The 19,182-nt window shown below is 33.7% G+C and overlaps 1 protein-coding gene and 1 long non-coding RNA gene across 2 annotated transcripts in view; one reads left to right on the top strand and one right to left on the bottom strand.

Moving 5' to 3' along the window:
• Positions 1 to 9,177, top strand: part of Hmgcr (HMG coenzyme A reductase) — a 30,649-nt gene extending 21,472 nt beyond the window's left edge. The window contains exon 2 of the mRNA XM_089712168.1: positions 2,133 to 9,177. Coding sequence (XP_089568294.1) covers positions 2,140 to 4,644 — 2,505 coding nt within the window. The 5' untranslated portion in view covers positions 2,133 to 2,139 and the 3' untranslated portion in view covers positions 4,645 to 9,177. The remainder of the gene's footprint in view (positions 1 to 2,132) is intronic.
• The window catches only part of LOC149476383 (uncharacterized), a 145,841-nt gene that overhangs the window by 44,740 nt on the left and 81,919 nt on the right, over positions 1 to 19,182 (bottom strand). The gene's annotated exons all lie outside the window — the stretch shown is intronic.

Genomic DNA, 19,182 nt, shown 5'->3' with positions numbered 1-19,182 from the left:
TGACCATGCCATTGAAAATTTGCCGAACGCTGCCTTTAGGTATGTCGTTTCCATCGTAAAATATATAAATTGAAACACAAATTTAACCAAACTCTTTACTCGAATCAAAACAACAATCAACAATCATAGAAGACAAGTGCACTCCTGACGTGAGTCATAATGACGGTTGTTGACAAATTGCAAGAGTTGACTCTATCCCGCTCTAACCTGACTAATTTAATATGTTTGTTTCGCCACTCCGAGAGCAGAGCTGCCAATATGGAAATATTTGGTCAGATAGTTATTCATCAAACAAAACAACAATCAACAATCATAGAAGACAAGTGCACTCCTGACGTGAGTCATAATGACGGTTGTTGACAAATTGCAAGAGTTGACTCTATCCCGCTCTAACCTGACTAATTTAATATGTTTGTTTCGCCACTCCGAGAGCAGAGCTGCCAATATGGAAATATTTGGTCAGATAGTTATCTATACTTATAATAAATCTGTAGAGAGGCCAATTCTGTACATGAAATATATTTAAAAAAAAACTATGAAGGGGTGATAAGGGATCGCTACTGATGCCAAAAATGCAATCAGTAAAATTTTTGTCTGTCTGTCTGTCTGTCTGTCTGTCTGTCTGTATATTCGTTATAGAAACAAAAACTACACGACGGATTTTAACCAAATTTGGCACAATTATTCTTCATACTCCTGGGCAGGTTATAGTAAAAGAATCATGTAAATCGGTGTAGAAACACCAAAGTTATACATGAAATACGCTATAAGTCATCGCGCGTGAATTACATGCCATAAGGATTATTTTTGTGTATCAGTTGCCGCGTTCGACGCGCTTCGCGGCGGGAGCTATAAAAAGGCGGCGGGTCCGCACCCGTTTCGCGTTGTCACGGCATCACGTGTGAACGGCTGAACCGATTTCGATAATTCTTTTCTATTATATTCCTTGAAGTACGAGGATGGTTCTTATGTAGAGAAAACGTAAATATGTACCACGGGCGAAGCCGGGGCGGACCGCTAGTTCATCAAATAAATCACGATTGAAAAATAGGCGAGCCGTTATGAGTTAGATAAATAATTGAATAAATCTATTCGAGGGGTAGTTATTAGACTGTTTATCTCGCTATTGAAAAATCGGCCCTTAAGCATCCAAAGGGACATAGGGACAGAGAAAGCGACTTTGTTACACGCTTTATATTAGCTTCACCTGTATGTTTGTTTGTAACCGACTTCTTTGGGCGCGATTTTAACCCACTTTAAACGGCCAGATTTCGTTCAAACTTTGTAGATATATTGAGGACTGATGACAATACACTAATTTGATAAAATTTTCTATTTTTTAGTTCGGTTTTCTATAAAGAGCGTGTTTTTTAGTTTTTTAAATCTATTATTTTTATTTTATACTATGTATAATGTAGTGATGTAATTATGAAAGAAATACTTTTGAATCACTCAGAAATCTATAATCTCCGATAGATGGCGCTGATAATGATATATGTAATATGTCACATTTTAAAGTTTTAAACTTTAAAATCTGACATATATGACAACTGTTAATTTTCTTTATTTCTTTATCCAAATTCTGGCTTTAAAACTTGCAAAGTGGAGCTATCGTTATTATTTTATTAATAATAATAATAATTGATTTTTACTCGTGTAATTTTCTTACGTAAGTATTATTGTTGATCGTTTAAAGAGAATGGTTTTAATTTGTACAAAAAAAATTGTGTTATGCAATGTCCTTTTATTGTGTAAATATGAAATACACGTGGATATTATAACGTTGCATAGCAAACAATTACAAATAAAAACATTATCAATTGTTTTATACTTATTACGTAAATGAAATTAAAATCACTTTATTACTTATTTTTTAGATATTTATTGTGTTTACAGCTTCAGGAATCGGAAGTACCTTGTTTATTTCTTTCATTATCTGTGATGTATATTTCTCACGCGTCAATGAATGAATGTTTTTATAATTTTATAAGAATTATGATTCCTCCTTGCATTTTGCATACCATTAAATGTTTCAGTTACATTTTCTTAAAATGTTAAATACTAAGAAAACATAAGTTATTTATCTATCGTTTGAAATATAATCAAGCTCATTTTAATTTCTATCTTTGCAGGTACACCATGAAGGTTTGGGGAGCACACGGGGAGTTCTGCGCGAGGCACCAATGGGAGGTGATAGTGGCCACGCTAGCTCTCCTAGCGTGCGCCGCGAGCGTGGAGCGCCACGCTACCGGCCAGCGCTCTGAACGCTGCGCCGGCTGGGCTAGAGCATGCCCCGGTCTAGAAGCGGAATACCAAGCAGCAGATGCCGTCATCATGACCATAGTTCGCTGTTCAGCTCTACTCTACGCGTATTACCAAGTCTCCAACCTGCAGAAGATCGCGTCGAAGTATTTGTTGATAATAGCCGGCGTGTTTTCGACGTTCGCTAGCTTTATTTTCACGTCCGCGTTGGCTAGTTTGTTCTGGACGGAATTGGCAAGTATCAAAGACGCGCCGTTCCTTTTTTTGTTGGTCGCGGATGTCGCTAGAGGCGCGCGTATGGCTAAAGCCGGTTGGAGTGCCGGTGAAGATCAAGGGAAGAGAGTAGGCAGGGCGCTGTCCCTACTCGGACCGACAGCAACGTTAGATACACTTCTAGCGGTTCTCCTAGTCGGTGTTGGTGGCTTATCTGGTGTGCCTAGACTGGAACACATGTGCACTTTCGCCTGTTTGGCCCTGATGGTCGACTATCTAGTATTCGTCACATTCTACCCTGCTTGCCTGTCTCTAGTGGCAGATTTTGCATCTGGCAAGAAGGAGATTTCGACTGACAACCCGTTTATGGAAGCTGATTTGAAACCTAACCCAGTGGTGCAAAGAGTTAAGATGATTATGGCGGCTGGACTGTTGTGCGTTCATCTCACGAGCCGGTGGCCTTGGGCGAGAGATAGTGGCATGATAGATGGATCTTTAAGTCACAATTTCAAACCGTCATCGCAAGATAACGTTCTGTTACACTCTTACGTAAAATGGTTTTCGGTATCTGCCGATTATATCGTGATAGCAACGCTATTATGCGCTCTGATAATCAAGTTCGTTTTCTTTGAAGAAACAAGGAATTGGGTTATCGATATGAACGATTTAACTGTAAAAGAAGTAGTGCATAACGAGAAACCCATGTTTACACTCGGAGAAGACACTAAAACTGATGCTATAATTCAGACAGATGATACAGTTGGTTATGATGAAGCCGAGTGGCCCACACTATCGCCCAGTTCATCTGTTGCTAGAATGAATGCTAAGAAACGACCGATGGCTGAATGTTTGGAAATATACCGTTCGGAAGGCCACTGTACGTCGTTAAGTGACGAAGAAGTCGTAATGCTTGTAGAACAATCTCATATACCGATGCATAGACTGGAAACTGTATTATGCGATCCAATACGCGGTGTGAGACTGCGCAGAAAAATTATTTCTTCCAGATTCCAAACTGAATCCGCAATCAAATCGTTGCCATACTTGAACTACGATTACAGCAGAGTTTTGAATGCGTGCTGCGAAAATGTTATTGGATTTGTAGGTATTCCAGTTGGTTACGCTGGTCCCTTAGTTGTTGATGGTAAAGCGTATATGATTCCCATGGCCACGACTGAAGGCGCGCTTGTTGCTTCTACAAACAGAGGTGCTAAAGCGATCGGTACAAGAGGAGTGACCAGTGTTGTTGAAGATATCGGTATGACAAGAGCACCGGCTGTCAAACTTCCAAATGTCGTTCGAGCACTCGAATGCCGCCAATGGATGGGCAATAAAGATAATTATGCGCTTATCAAAGAAGCGTTTGATTCGACTTCAAGGTTCGCTCGTCTTCAAGAAGTACATATAGGTGTTGATGGAGCCACTTTATATTTGAGATTCAGAGCAACCACCGGTGACGCTATGGGAATGAACATGGTATCAAAGGGCGCAGAAAACGCGCTTAAAATCCTCAAAAACTACTTCCCAGATATGGAAGTGATCAGTCTCTCTGGTAATTACTGTTCGGATAAGAAAGCTGCATCTATTAACTGGGTCAAAGGTCGCGGTAAGCGTGTTGTTTGCGAAACGACTTTATCAGCGGAGAGCTTAAGAACGATTTTAAAATCTGATGCAAAAACGCTAGCATATTGTAACAAGATCAAAAATCTCTCCGGTTCAGCATTGGCTGGTTCCATCGGTGGTAATAACGCGCATGCAGCTAACATGGTCACTGCTATTTTCATTGCTACAGGACAAGATCCAGCTCAGAACGTCACGAGTAGCAATTGTTCGACAAGCATGGAAGTGTGCGGAGAGAAAGGAGATGATTTATACGTCACATGTACCATGCCTTCTCTAGAAGTTGGTACGGTCGGTGGTGGAACAGTATTGACCGGACAAGGCGCTTGCTTAGAGATTCTCGGAGTGAAAGGCGCGGGTGCCAGACCGGCAGAAAACTCGGCTAGACTAGCATCCTTGATCTGTGCGACTGTTTTAGCGGGTGAATTAAGTCTCATGGCTGCACTCGTTAATTCCGATTTGGTGAAATCACACATGCGACACAATAGATCCACAATTAACGTGCCAGGCTCCGCAATCGATATGACATTAAAAGTGCCGAAATTATAACGTAACCTCTTGTTTGAGATATTAGCTGTAGAGAATGCCTTGGAGCTCGAATTTTAGATGTAGTCCGCGAATTATAAATGTTACGTTGTTAAGTGTTTCAAAATACGTTTAGCTATGAAGAAATTTATTAGGCATAGTATTAGGTAGAATTTCTTTACGTCGATTTAAGCTTTATTAGCAGTTTAATTTAAAATAGGCAAATTTTACATTCAACGCTGTAAAAGAGCAGTGTTATAGCTTAACAATAATTAGAGGCTCAGCATAGCTCCCTGTGGGATCCCAGTGTTTCTAATTTATTAAAATAAGACTTAAATGTGTGCTTCCATTTCTCTTTGTTTTAAGGCAGACCAATTATATTAGGGACAGTGGGATTAAGGATTATTACAACATTATAAATAAGTATAACTTAATGACTTTCCTATCGTATGTTTCGATGATAGAGGTATGACTATCATCGAAACAAGTATGCAATGGTTTGGCTTCAAAGCGAAACTTGTAAAACAAGGTTAAGTTCTGCCACTTACATCGCACTTGTTAATTAATACTAGAAATATAATTTGTACCAAAAAAACGTTGAGTTGAAGTGTTGCGTAATTCATTCAATAATTATTGAACCAACAAAGGACTGACAGTCAAATACGCACAAATCGTTAAATATTTAACAGGATAAACGAACGAACAAGTGGGTATTTGTTTTATCTATGCATGAATACATATGATTATTTTTTTAAATCCGGCTTTACCTCATGTTAACGGCATCAGCGTATTCTTAAATATCAACCTTAGTTTTTATAACCCAATTATCTACTGAAGGCATACAAAGAAGGAACTAAATCTATGTAATCATCAAGGGATGTAGTTTGCATATATGTACATAGCTATAAAAGCCAAAGTATAGACATTGTTGCTTCGGACTTAATTTACTCTATGATTGTTCACACTGCTGGAACACAGGCCTCCTATGAGACGCGCAATTTGGCAGATATGTATTACATGCTGTCGCCCTTTTTTTAAACTAATGGAGTGAAAATTATTGTGTGAATCTTTTAAGTTCAGTGTGATTTGGATGCTTTTGTAGATAAATCGATCAAAATTTCTATTATCTTATAGTTACTCTTTTAATATATATAACTGATTTAAAAGTTCAGAGTTATAATAATCAGTGTACAATTTTAACTACAAAGTATCGTTTATTAACCAAGAGACTCTGTCGGAAGCTCTTATGTATAAATGGATTATATATAGACTAGAATTCCGCCCGCGGCTTCGCCCGCGTTTGCAAAGGAAAACCCGCATAGTTCCCGTTCCCGTGGGATTTCCGGGATAAAAACTATCCTATGTGTTAATCCAAGTTACCCTCTATATGTGTGCTAAATTTCATTGTAATTGGTTCAGTAGTTTTTACGTGAAAGAGTAACAAACATCCATACATCCATACATCCATACAAACTTTCGCCCTTATAATAGTATTAAGATTATTATAATCCAGAATTATAATTCTAATCGACTACGAAATCTAATTAAGAATCTCGAATTCCTGGCCATATACTTCGATTCGTTAGTATCCAAATCACGTTAGTTTATATAACATCTAATAAGGTTAGCCTTGCGTAAATATGCGTTATTACGTCATCAATACATAACAATGTATTGTCAATTATCACTTCATATGTATTCTGATATCGTTCATTTGACACGACCGTTGTCTTTGGTCATTAAATGTCATAATTTGAATTTTTGGCGCCATTTTTCAATGACAGTTCCTTGTTGAAACGTCTATTGTCTGTGCTAGAATCAATTAACGTGCTGTAAAAAAAATCGTCGATAAAATGTAGGTAAATAAAATGATACACAAATCTTTCAAAATGGTTTCCCGTCGGAGCACCAATGTCTGACTTTGTATGATTGTATGGTAACAAGAGTTGAAATTATTACAATAAATATGAATGAAAGTCTATTTTTGTAACGCACAACGTGTAGCAAGGTCATGTTTTCAAATACCCGAGAATGTTTTCATTGTACCGTCGTTTATTTTGAAAACAATATTTTTGAAGTGCAAATACTTGAGTACTTATTTTGTTGAAATTTCTCCTGGTTTATTGGAATAAAGTAATCTTCCGTGACTTTCGCATTGATTCAGATTGAATATAACTAATTTAATTTACCTACTTAAAGTACCTAGCATACAATCTACTTGTAGTCTAATAAAAATAAATTCACCCGTTTCGTAGGTTTATCACTGACAGCATTTGGCTTTATCGTTATTCGGAGTTTTAGAATGCGTTTCTGTTAGTATAATGAATAATCAATACTTAAATTATTAATACAAATTTTTATATTTGTTAAACTTTAACGCCCTAATCGAACGGATTTTAAACTCGATAAAAAAGTTGTTTTGATAATAAATTTTGAAGTTAAAATGTGGGTACCACGTCTTTCATGCGATGCTTTTAAAATATACGCAAATAAAATCGTTACTTATTTACTTAATGAGACGATGTAAACCTTAATTATATCGTGTGATACATTCTAACATGACTCAACGCTGCATTTAAGTACTTGACTTGTTAATAATCTGTATTCGTCAATAAATATACATTTACAAACAAGCGTGATTAAAAGTGCAAAAATGTACTTTGATGTTTTGCCTGAGAGTACTTTTATTTTAGAACGGAATGTGATTTTTTATCTGTGCAATTTTGGCGCGAAAGCTCGACCGTCAAAAGAGGATGTTACAAATTTTATTGTTCGTCTAGTCCAATAGATTGTAGATCTTGGAAATACGTCACATATTAATATGTGTATCTTTCGAAACATCAAACCTTGAAAACCATTGCTAAGATTGCGTATTCCTACTGCACTTAAGCACAAGGTCTCTTACGAAAAACCCACAATTTACAATGGCTTTTTAATCATTCTGGCGGGAAAGGTGACATTTCAGCGTTTTTTTTTTTTTATAAAGGCAAAGGTTCATATACATCTTAATTGCGACAGTGAAAGAGGTTTTACGGTGATTAATTAACAGATAAAATATGTTCATAATTTTTTTTTGTAAACGTTTTTTTGTATGACAATTAAGTTTATTTGACGTCTGTTATTATCAGTTTATCTCGAAAGTTACACTTGGGAAGCACGATTTATAATTGTTTTTATCCTTAATTATTATTTTTATATCTAATTATCTAGCAAGAACGTGTAAAATGACTTGAACATAAAATGACAATATAAAGTTTATGACAAAAGCATTAAGATAATTTAAATTAATGTTGCCAATGCGTGACTTGGTGGTAAAATTTATGGCAATTTATGACGTTAAAAGTTTTCACGGTGAAGGTTATAATAACCTTTCTAGATATTTAAAGTCAAAAACAAATCATAAGTTTCAAAAATCTAAAACTCATTGTATCGTTACCGACCCTTGATGACAAAGTTTGAATTTCAACAAAATTCTGTAGTTACGTTTAAAGTCAAAATCTTAAATCCAAAATTCTACAAAAAGACGGTCGCGAGCCGACGAAGCCCCACGAAGTGGCGCTCCTATTATTATATTTCTGTGTAGTTTCAAAAAACACGAACCTAACCTAACCCACCCCTTTATCCAAACCAAAAATTTCTGATTGCGAATTTTCGGCCGACCGTTTGTAAACTGCGAGATTATACAATTTGCCTGTGACAGATACATACAAACATACAGGTGGAGCTATAAAATGCGTCTTTTAAACTTCTACCAGTGTTCAGAAAGCTACATTCTTGTTGATGTTGAAGCTATAAATAATGATCTGACTAAGGATGCGTGAACCGTAAATAACAATTATTTTTGTTTATGGTATTCATTATTTATACGTTTCGTATACCGAAGTAATGAATAAGGAAATTGTTTTTTGTAGGAAATGGGTAGGCTTGAAGTATTTGAGGACAGATTGAAAAGTATTTTTATATGGATGAGATTCGTAAAAAAGGCGGCAAATTTTTTGTAAGTTATTTAAATTACAGTGTACCTTGAAAAAGTAATAATTATGAAGTGAAATTTCATTCATAATGTTATATTTTAAACTACATTTAATTTTATCTGCCGCCTTTTTTAAACACACATTTTATACATTTGACTCTAATGACTTGTCTAATATATCTTAAAGTCGATAATACGTATAATCCAACAAGAGTTGTACATTGTAGTAATTTAGGAGGCGCAGAAAAAAAAACTATGTACATATAACTAAAACACCATTCATAGATAGATACATTGACCTTGACACTTGACATGTGAACCAAACGATTTGACATAAGTTTGACATTGAACTTTTGACATTTTGTAAAATCATAAACGTCAACTGACAAAGGAGGTTTTAAATGTATTATAAATTAATTTTGTATCTATATGCAGCTGGCCAATATGTTTAAAAAGGTTGCGTATTTTGTTTCTAAATTAAAATTTATTCTTGTATGTAGTAACACATAGATTTCTGTATGTATTATGTACTAGCTGGTTTTTCTGGCTTCACCTGCCTGTTGACGTGATATAAAAAAATGTAGCCTATTTTTTTGAAATTGTAAAAAAAGATACAATAGATTTCATGTTATATTCTTGACATGGACAGGATTTTTTAGAAAAACTAGCGGTCCGCCCCGGCTTCGCCCGTGGTACATATTTACGTTTTCTCTACACAAAAACCATCCTCGTACTTCAAGGAATATAATAAAAAAAGAATTATCGAATTCGGTTCAGCCGTTCTCGAGTTATGCGCTTACCAACACATTTTGCGATTCATTTTTATATATAAGAGAAGAAGAAGATAACGATACTTTTAATTCTATGTTAATAACATCACATTCTCGGGTTTTAGACCAAATCAATTAACTTTTTCTTTCCATATTTTTATAGAGCGTAAAGTTAATTTAAATAAATTATACTATTAATAAATAATATAAAGAAAGCAAATGATTTTTACGCGAATGAGAATTCGCAAATGTTGAATGAAATGAGGTCACAAGTTATTTTAGACTAAGCTGTCAGCATATTTTATGTAATTAAAAATGCAAGTTTATAAATAAGTAGTTAATACCGTCTGTTAATTTTGTTTATGTATAAAATGTTTAAAATGTGGAAAGTTGCATTTTTTTAAATAAAATAAGGTGAAATTTATGTAAAAAAAAAATGTAATACCTATGTTTTTTTGTCTTTTCTCTAAAGTTTTTTGAAGTGAAACTTCTTTATCGGGGTTGGAAAAAAATGTAGTGTAACATTTTTATTTTTTTCGTTACGCGTGACATTTTTCCGTTACGCGCCATCATTTTCTTATCCCTACCACGCGGGATTCGACGTATTTCTGTAAAGTTGCATAATGCATATAGTAAATTATTTTTTGAAAAATAAGGTCATAAAGAAGTTTCACTTCTTACGTGTGTACACTAGTAAACGCACACATTTTTTTTGTATACCACCTCATGCCTAATTCCCACTTTCTAGATAAAAAACTAGATATTATTGTTACTTGAACCTAGTTTAATTTTTTTGTATTATGTACAACGAATAAATCTAAGCCCTTTTTATGTATAATTTTGAAACTAAGATGGGAAAAAATCTGTTAAAGGGAAACTAAAAAATGTATAGCATTTAGAAATGTTTGTTTGGAAATTAGTGTTTTGGGATAATTTTGAAGTAGTTTCTGGTTTTTTAATGAATAAGAAGACTTTCTTAAAATTAAAAATATGTATATACGTAATGTTAACAAGAAAAATTAAGTTAAGTTAATGAAGAATGTTACTAGGTATGCCAAATCCCTTGAAATTGTGTCTCAGTAAAGCCTGTATGTATACAAATACACTAGTTTTTGTCGTAGTCAAAAATACCAAGTAGTTTTGATTTTATACGCATTCAAAGTTTCGAAAAATATCGAGTCCCGCTAATAGTCACGTGACCGCTTGTGACGTCACGTCACAACGCACCGCGCGGCCGCGTCCCCGCGCGGTGTGTATAAAGCAAAATTACCAATCTTCTATTGGATGATACGTGTAATATTCAAGACCAAATCTAAAAAATAAAATATATATCAAACTAGATGATATGTTCAACGATTCTGTTTAATCAAAAACATAAAATATTAAAATTTACTCGATAAAAAAAAATTACCAAGTTAGCTCTAATTTCCACACTTTTACGTTTTCTACTTGACATGGTAATACTTATTATGATTTTTTTTTCATAAACAATTATATTAAAACATTTGCAAGATATTCGTCAATCATTTTGTGTAATTACTTTTAGTTTTGGTTTTATTTTTGGCGCTCTTTTTTTCTCGAGATAAACGTTTGGTTTTGTCACGATAAAAGTGGTTTATCGCAGATAAAACCAAAACTAAAAGTAATTACTCAAAATTCTCTGAGAAATATCTTGCAAATGTTTTAATATAATTGTTTATGAAAAAAAAATCATAATAAGTATTACCATGTCAAGTAGAAAACGTAAAAGTGTGAAAATTAGAGCTAACTTGGTGATTTTTTTTTATCGAGTCAATTTTAATATTTTATGTTTTTGATTGAACAGAATCGTTGAACATATCATCTAGTTTGTTATATTATATTTTATTTTTTAGATTTGGTCTTGAATATTACACGTATCATCTAATAGAAGATTGGTAATTTTGCTTTATACGCACCCTAGTATCAAGTCGGCAGCGCTGAAGTAGGTGTTATAGCTTGCGCAGTATTTTGATGGGTTTTTTCGTTTAATAAAATAACAGTCATACCAAAGTTTCATCTTTATTTAATAGTTTCTCAAAATATTCTATACGATTGCGTTTTTGCACTGCTGATCTCTGAGGTTTATCTTCATTTTCCTGTTGACATTTGAATTTGTGTGGAACTATACCCTGTTTTTGTTTAATTCTTCCCCCGACCAACTTATATTTTAGTATAGTTCTCCATATCATTCTTAACTTAAAACAAGAAAAAATCTTACTAGCCATCTACCTATACTGAGCCCATACGAGCAGAGCAGAAGCACAGTCTAGTATAGATTAAAACTTGTATAGAAAACAAAGGATAACGCAAAACAGCTGCAATGTTCTCAAAATATTATAATATGTAGCTTACTTCCTTTGCAACTATAAAAAACAACTTATCCGGCGAATTGGTAGTTGTATTTTTACATTTAGGAACAACACATGATTTTCTGGTATTTGGATTGGACATTTTTAAAAGTATTTAATTATAATTTCGACGGCACGGGCGCGCGATCGCTAGCGGACTGAGTGAGCCAGATTGAGCGTGTTGTAGTGTGACGTCACACCATCACCGGGCGTTTACAACTTGTTTTACTTCTAAATCGGAAAATAATTGACGTATCGAAGTAATTTTTTCACTAGTATTATTTATTTTTGACAGAGAATATGGAGTGCTAATAATCAAAATTAGTGAACATTCTCCATTTTTGAAAAATTAATAATTTCGAAATTTGCCCAAAACACTAAAAATGTTTTAAAATTTAAACAATGTAGACTGATATGTTTTAGATAACGCTGTTTTAAGATTATATGGTTGTTGTAATTTATTTTATTGTATCCTTGTGTAACGGGTGAGGCAGTCATTAAACTTAAATTATTATAATAAAAATTATTTTAATAATTTGTCTTTTATTTGCGTGAAAACCATTTATTTATTACTAGCTGCTCCGCGTGGTATCACCCCCGAGGCTCCTCTCCTGTTGGTCGTAGCGCAATTTTATAGCCTATAGCCTTCCTCGATAAATGAGCTATCTAACACCGAAAGAATTTTTCAAATCGGACCAGTAGTTCCCGAGATTAGCGCGTTCAAACAAACAAACTCTTCAGCTTATTAGGTAGGTTATAGCACAGACTAATAATAATATACTACGTATAGTTATAGGTACCAATCTGAACCTATTATTAGTTGTGGAACTAACATGACTTTATTATGTACTAGCGGCCCGACCCAGCTTCGCCCGTGGTACCTACATATTTCGCAATAAAAGGTAGCTTATGTTCTTTCTCAGGGTCTAAAGATTATCTGTGCCAAATTTCATCAAATCGGTCCAGTAGTTTATGCGTGAAAACCTGTGGTGAAAACCATACATAGGTACCTACATGCATACAAACCTTTCCTCTTTATAATATTAGAGGTTATATTTGTCTATGATATTAGTATAGATATTAGATAAAAAGTTAAAAGATAGATAATTTAGTACCTATATAAATCAACTATCGTAAGTAATCGCATTATAAGTTACACCATCTTTTACTCAAGAACGGCTGAACCGGTTTTCGCGATATTTGTTTGATTTGTCTACCTTGATTAGCATAAAAACTAATTAAAACAATTAACAATAGAATAATTTAAAATTATTAATCGTGTATATTTAAATAACTTCTGTAATTAACTAATTCAATTGTTTTACTTTTCTATACAGAATATGTACATTAATTAATAGAATATATAAAAAAATGTGTACGTGTAGTTACTAGTGTACACACGTAAGAAGTGAAACTTTTTAATGGCCTCATTTTTCAAAAAAAAATACTATAATAATTATGCAATTATTTGAGCAATCAGAATTTCGTAAACGGCTGCAACGATTTTCATGAAATTAAGAATTTGGTTTCAGGGACGCTAAATCAGTTAGTCTTAAAGAGAGCATTAAAATTTAGCTAAAATCATGTTTAGAAAATATGTATAATGATTCATGAAACAACGACCAATGACCAAAATATGCTCTTGCAAATGCAAATTAAAAAATTTGGAAAATCCAAAAGTGCACGCCTCATAATTTTTTTTTAATAAATATTTATTAATTATTATTTTTGTTTATTTAATTACAATTAAACCACATCGAATCAGACCCTGAAAAATGAAAGGGTTCTATTCCTGAGCATACTCAAGCGTAAGAGAAAAAAAAAGACTCGATTAGTAAAGTATTTCGGTCGCTATCGTGTTAACAAGAAAAAGGATCCGCACATACAGACACACGGACGTCCAAGACAGAACTTTTTTAAACTGTTTTTTAACTAGTTTAAATAACAAAAATGACATCAAAAATATCATGAACGTTAAAAATAGTGTTTTTTCTTAATATGTGTGTGTATGTATTATCTTACAAGTGCAATGTATGATACATAAAGACATTTTAAGTTTGAAAAATCAGATGTTTTGCGCGAAGTGACAGTAGTACCCACCTCAACGCTTCGCTTATGAGGCGTGCAAAAAATATGTTTTTACAATGAATATGAAATTTTCATTGAAATAAATAGGTAATGGGAAAATAATTATACGTCGTCATTTATGTGCAATAAATACTGAACCAGAAGTTAAAATCGTGTTAATAATTATTAAATCAATAAATAATAAAGAAAATTATAATTATATAACTAAGAAAATAATAATTGATAGATGTCGTTCTTACAGCAAATTTCCACAAATAATACAGAATATTATCTTTCTTAAACTATCTCTTTCTTGGAAAAGGCTTTTTAGGGTTCCGTAGCCAAAATGGCAAAAACGGAACCCTTATAGTTTCGTCATGTCCGTCTGTCCGTCTGTCCGTCTGTCCGTTTGTCACAGCCGATTTACTCGGAAACTATAAGTACTACAGTGATGAAATTTGATGGGAATATGTGTTGTATGAACCGCTACAAAAATATGACACTAAATAGTAAAAAAAAGAATTGGGGGTGGGGCCCCCCATACATGTAACTGAGGGATGAAATTTTTTTTTTCGATGTACATACCCGTGTGGGGTATCAATGGAAAGGTCTTTTAAAATGATATAAAGTTTTCTAAAAAACATTTTTCTTAAAGTGAACGGTTTTTGAGATATCAGCTCTCAAAGTCGTAAAAAGTATGTCCCCCCCCCTCTATTTTTATAACTACGGGGTATAAAATTCTAAAAAAAATAGAGGTGATGCATGCTAATTAACTCTTTCAACGATTTTTGGTTTGATCAAAGTATCTCTTATAGTTTTTGAGATAGGTTGATTTAACTGTAATTTATTATATTTGCTGCTACGGAACCCTTTGTGCGCGAGCCCGACTCGCACTTGGCCGGTTTTATTTCATATAAAATTGTGTTAACATTTTAATTGTCATGTAGATTGCATAGATAGATATATAAATGTTTTTTAAACATAAAAATCTTGGTAATGTCATTTTTACGTGCGTAAGTGCAAAAAACTTAACTTAAGGTAAGTACGGTCTACATTATGTAATACTAGTGGTCCGCCCCGGCTTTGCCCGTGGTACATATTTAAGTTTTCTCTACATAAAAACCATCCTCGTACTTCAAGGAATATAATAAAAAAAGAATTATCGAAATCGGTTCAGCCGTTCTCGAGTTATGCGCTTACCAACACATTTTGCGATTCATTTTTATATATAAGAAGATTAAAGAAGATACATAGTGAAAATACATTCTTTGTATGGTTTTAAATTATTTTTACTTAGTACGTTATAAATTTCATAATCACTTCTATAGTATTATTTTTTCTAAATACTTATGTATTCACTTGCATGTAAGTTATTAATCATTTATGTACTACTAGATTTCCGCCCGCGTTTTCAAAGAAAAACACGCATAGTTCCCGTTTGAGAGAGATTTTCGGGATATAACCTATCCTATGTGTTAATCCAAGTTACTCTCTATATGCTAAATTTCATTGTAATCGGTTCAGTAGTATTTGCGTGAAAGAGTAACAAATACACACATACACATCCTCACAAACTTTCGTATTATTTTATAATATTACTAGCTGTTGCCCGCAGCTTCGCCTGCGTGGAAAAGAAAAATTTTCATCCCCTATTTTATTCCATTTGGGGTAGAATTGATCAAAATCCTTTCTTAGGGGACGCCTACGCGTACGTTATGACATCTACCTGCATGCCAAATTTCAGCCCGATACGTCCAGTGGTTTGGGCTGTGCGTTGATAGATCACTATATCAGACAACTTTGAGTTTTATAATATATATATAGATTAAGTAGGATAGGATAGGATACTAGTAGGATAGTAGGATAAGACTATGACAAAAAATTATTATAACTTCTGGTAGTGGAATTTGGAAAATAATAGAACGTAAATGTTGCTTCAATTTAGTATTTTGATAGCAAATTTCATAAAAATCGGTGCTATGGTTGTCTTGAAAGAATAACAATAGGTAGGTAACAGATATTTTGATATAAGTAATATTATATATCACTACATAGTATAAAACAAAGTCGCATTCTCTGTCCCTATTTCCCTATGTCCCTTTGTACGCTTAAATCTTTGAAACTACCCAACGGATTTTGATGCGGTTTTTTTTAATAGATAGAGTGATTCAAGAGGAAAGTTTATATGTATAATAACATCCATTAAATAGTGGAGAAGTACTGTTATTTTTGAGGTTTCTAATGTGATGTCGTAAATAATTACATTTTTTCCGCTTACATTGCAAACGCAGGCTGAACCCTACGAGTTTTATCAAAATAATGTACTAGGTATTATACAAATTGAAAAGTTCTACAGAAAAGTCCGCGATGGCATATGTCTATCTCTTATGGATTACCCACAATAACTTTTTTTTGTCATTTACTTTTTACGTCAAATAATGGCTAATTTTCGAAGCGATTTTAACCAATACAGCATTAATCCATAACCAATTAAATACCTTGAATACATTGTTAATTTAATATAGATCTATATGGCCCTTTACACCGTATGATTTAAGTGAATATTTTCGAAGATATTACAGATTTAAAAATTGCGGGACGTACCGTTTGCGGCGGTACCGGCCGGCCGGGCCGCTATGTTTTTATATACAACGTTAAAAGTTTTTCTGTAGTGTATTTACTATTTAGTATCAGCATTGCACCCGTGCGAAGCCGGGGCGGGTCGCTAGTTAATTAATAAAGGCTATATTTTAGGAACTGAATCAGGGTAATATTTTCAGGTTTACAATTATTATTATAATTGACTGAAAGTAAAGTCAGAACTTAAATTTTAATATGCTTGTGGTAACATTAACAGCGCCTCCTCCATCGGTTCTCCGTTGTAGCGCGTACTCTACGTGGAGGTTTCAATAAAATAACAATTTCCCCACCTCTTGGGGCATTTTAATGAATTTATATTTGCAGCATCATTTTAGGTGCAAAAATTTGCCAATAAAGAAGTCCCTTCAGGCCGTCATAGGATCTACGGGACTTCTTTGGTGGCAAATTTTTCAGCAATTGCCAGAATAAAAATATATTGTAAAATCCGCCGCTCGTTTTATTTTTTTTTGCCTATGTATTTAAATAATAATAAAATATATTTATGAATTTTCAAATCATGTAACTAAAAGATTAGTTGTCTAGTAAATCGATTTAAATTTTAATATGCTTGTGGTTACATTAACAGCGCCTCCTCCATCGGTTCTCCGTTGTGGCGCGTACAGCGTACTCTACGTGGAGGTTTCAATAAAATAACAATTTCCCCAACTGGGGGGACATTTTAATGAATTTATATTTGCAGCATCATTTTATGTGCAAAAATTTGCCACTAAAGAAGTCCCGTCATAGGGTCTACGGGACTTCTTTGGTGGCAAATTTTTCACTAATTGCCAGAATAAAAAAATATTGTAAAATCCGCCGCTTGTTTTATTTATTGCCTATGTATTTAAACTTTAAATAATGAAAAGATATAGTTATAAATTTTCAAATCATTTATGTAGGTAAATAAAAGATTAGTTGTCGATTTGATGAGAAATTAAGACGCGTTTCCACTAGGCAGGCATTTCACCGCTCTAGCTAGCGGGAAACGTGACAGAATGTACTCTGTGGTGACAGCATAGTCAAAACAAATGAACAGACTTCGCGCTAGCTTTCCACATAATATAATGCAAAATAAATCTTCTTAACCCTTATTCAAACGCGAGCCTGTGGAGGAGCTAACAAAAAAGCTAACAAAGATACGTTCCTGGGTAATTTTAGGTCGTAGATTTCAAAAATACACACAAAAAAGGGGTTAGTGGGGGGAAGTACCCTTTTTTCGGTGGGAAGTATATATCCCGTCATCTGTTCTCTCTTGTAAAAAGTTTGGATAGGTGGGAACTATAGCTCCCAGTGTCCACTCCAGACATCAATATTTTAAAACACTAGTTAGTTGCCCTGACTCCACTTGTGAATTTAATGTTATCGTAAAAAATTATAAAGATCAAGTTTTTTAATAAAGGAGGTGAAAGTACTCATCAATGCAAGTTTATTTTACTGAGGGAAGAATTCGGGAACTGAAAAATGAATGATTTCAACATAAAAATGGCATTTTTCTAAAACAAAATGAAAACAATAGGTAAATACTAATGTATTGAGTTAAGGTTTCTAATTATCTGATTAGGAAATAACGAATAACAATAAATAAGTTTCTTATACCAACTAAAAAAGATTTTTTAGACACACAGATTTTATATATAGAATTTCCGAATGTCGTGTGCAGTGACCTGTGACGAACACTGGGATGATATCTTCCCACTGAAAGACTTAATTTCAATCGACTCTACCAAGGTATTAACGAAAGATTCTGGACATATTTTTACGTTTCACGCAACCGTAATATAGTCTAGTTTACATAGCTAGAACTCAAATCTACTTATCTAATTTTTTTTTGAGCACTACACCAAAAACTAAAAAATAACGGTCCTTTTCGGCTGCAAAATCACGTCACCTGACTTTGACATGTAATAATTCTCTGAAAAGTGTTTCCATGAAAAAAAGTTCTCTGAAATGTTAAGATTGCGTAGATAAATATTACACTGCATTAGGTTTAAGCATATAAAAATAAATCACGATTTACTTCAATCTGAGACGTGGGAAGTATAGTTCCCAGCGTTTTAATAAGGGTTAATTTATTGTTACAATCAAATCGGTTCAGTAAATTTCGAATTCAAGCAGTAACTGCAAACTTGTTTATTTATTTTAACTGCTATCTATAAATGGATTTTAATGAAATTTAGCTCAGATACATAGGTTATATTATTATCAACTAGCAAACCGGGCGAACTCCGTTTCGCCACCAGAGACACCTTTTCTTTGCTAACCTCACGGAGCCCGAGACCTTTCCAACGAATGCAAAACCGTGGAAATCGGTTCGTGCATTCTGGAATTATAGAAGGAAGGAAAACCGAACTTGAAGTACTGTATGTACTACAATACTACAATTGAAGCAGCTGCCTAAACAATAAAAAAAAAAGATTCATTAAACCTTATTAATTATTATATACAGTAGCACCTCTATAAGTCGAATATCAAGGGAGACGCCAAAAAATTCGAGTTATAGAGTTTTCAACTTATGGAGGATTTCGACTTAGGCGGATTTTGATTCGACATAAAGAGTTTGAGTTAATTTTGAGTTAGAGAGGTAAAATAAATTAAAATTCAACTTGCAGAGGTCACAAACATGTTTTTATTTATTATAAATCAACATTATTTCAAATCATTTTAAAATAAAAAATATGGCATTAAAAAAGTCAGTATTTTTTTTGCTTTAGATAATTTGGTTGTTCTCTAGCATTTTATAATT

This window comes from Colias philodice, chromosome 28, assembly GCF_061535455.1.
Source record: "Colias philodice isolate Cphi_HAF_F1 chromosome 28, ilColPhil1 Martin Lab GWU primary, whole genome shotgun sequence".
In the NCBI taxonomy this organism is placed as follows: domain Eukaryota; kingdom Metazoa; phylum Arthropoda; class Insecta; order Lepidoptera; family Pieridae; genus Colias; species Colias philodice.
The sequence above is the reverse complement of the archived record's forward strand: the minus strand, read 5'-3'. Positions and strand labels throughout refer to the sequence as shown.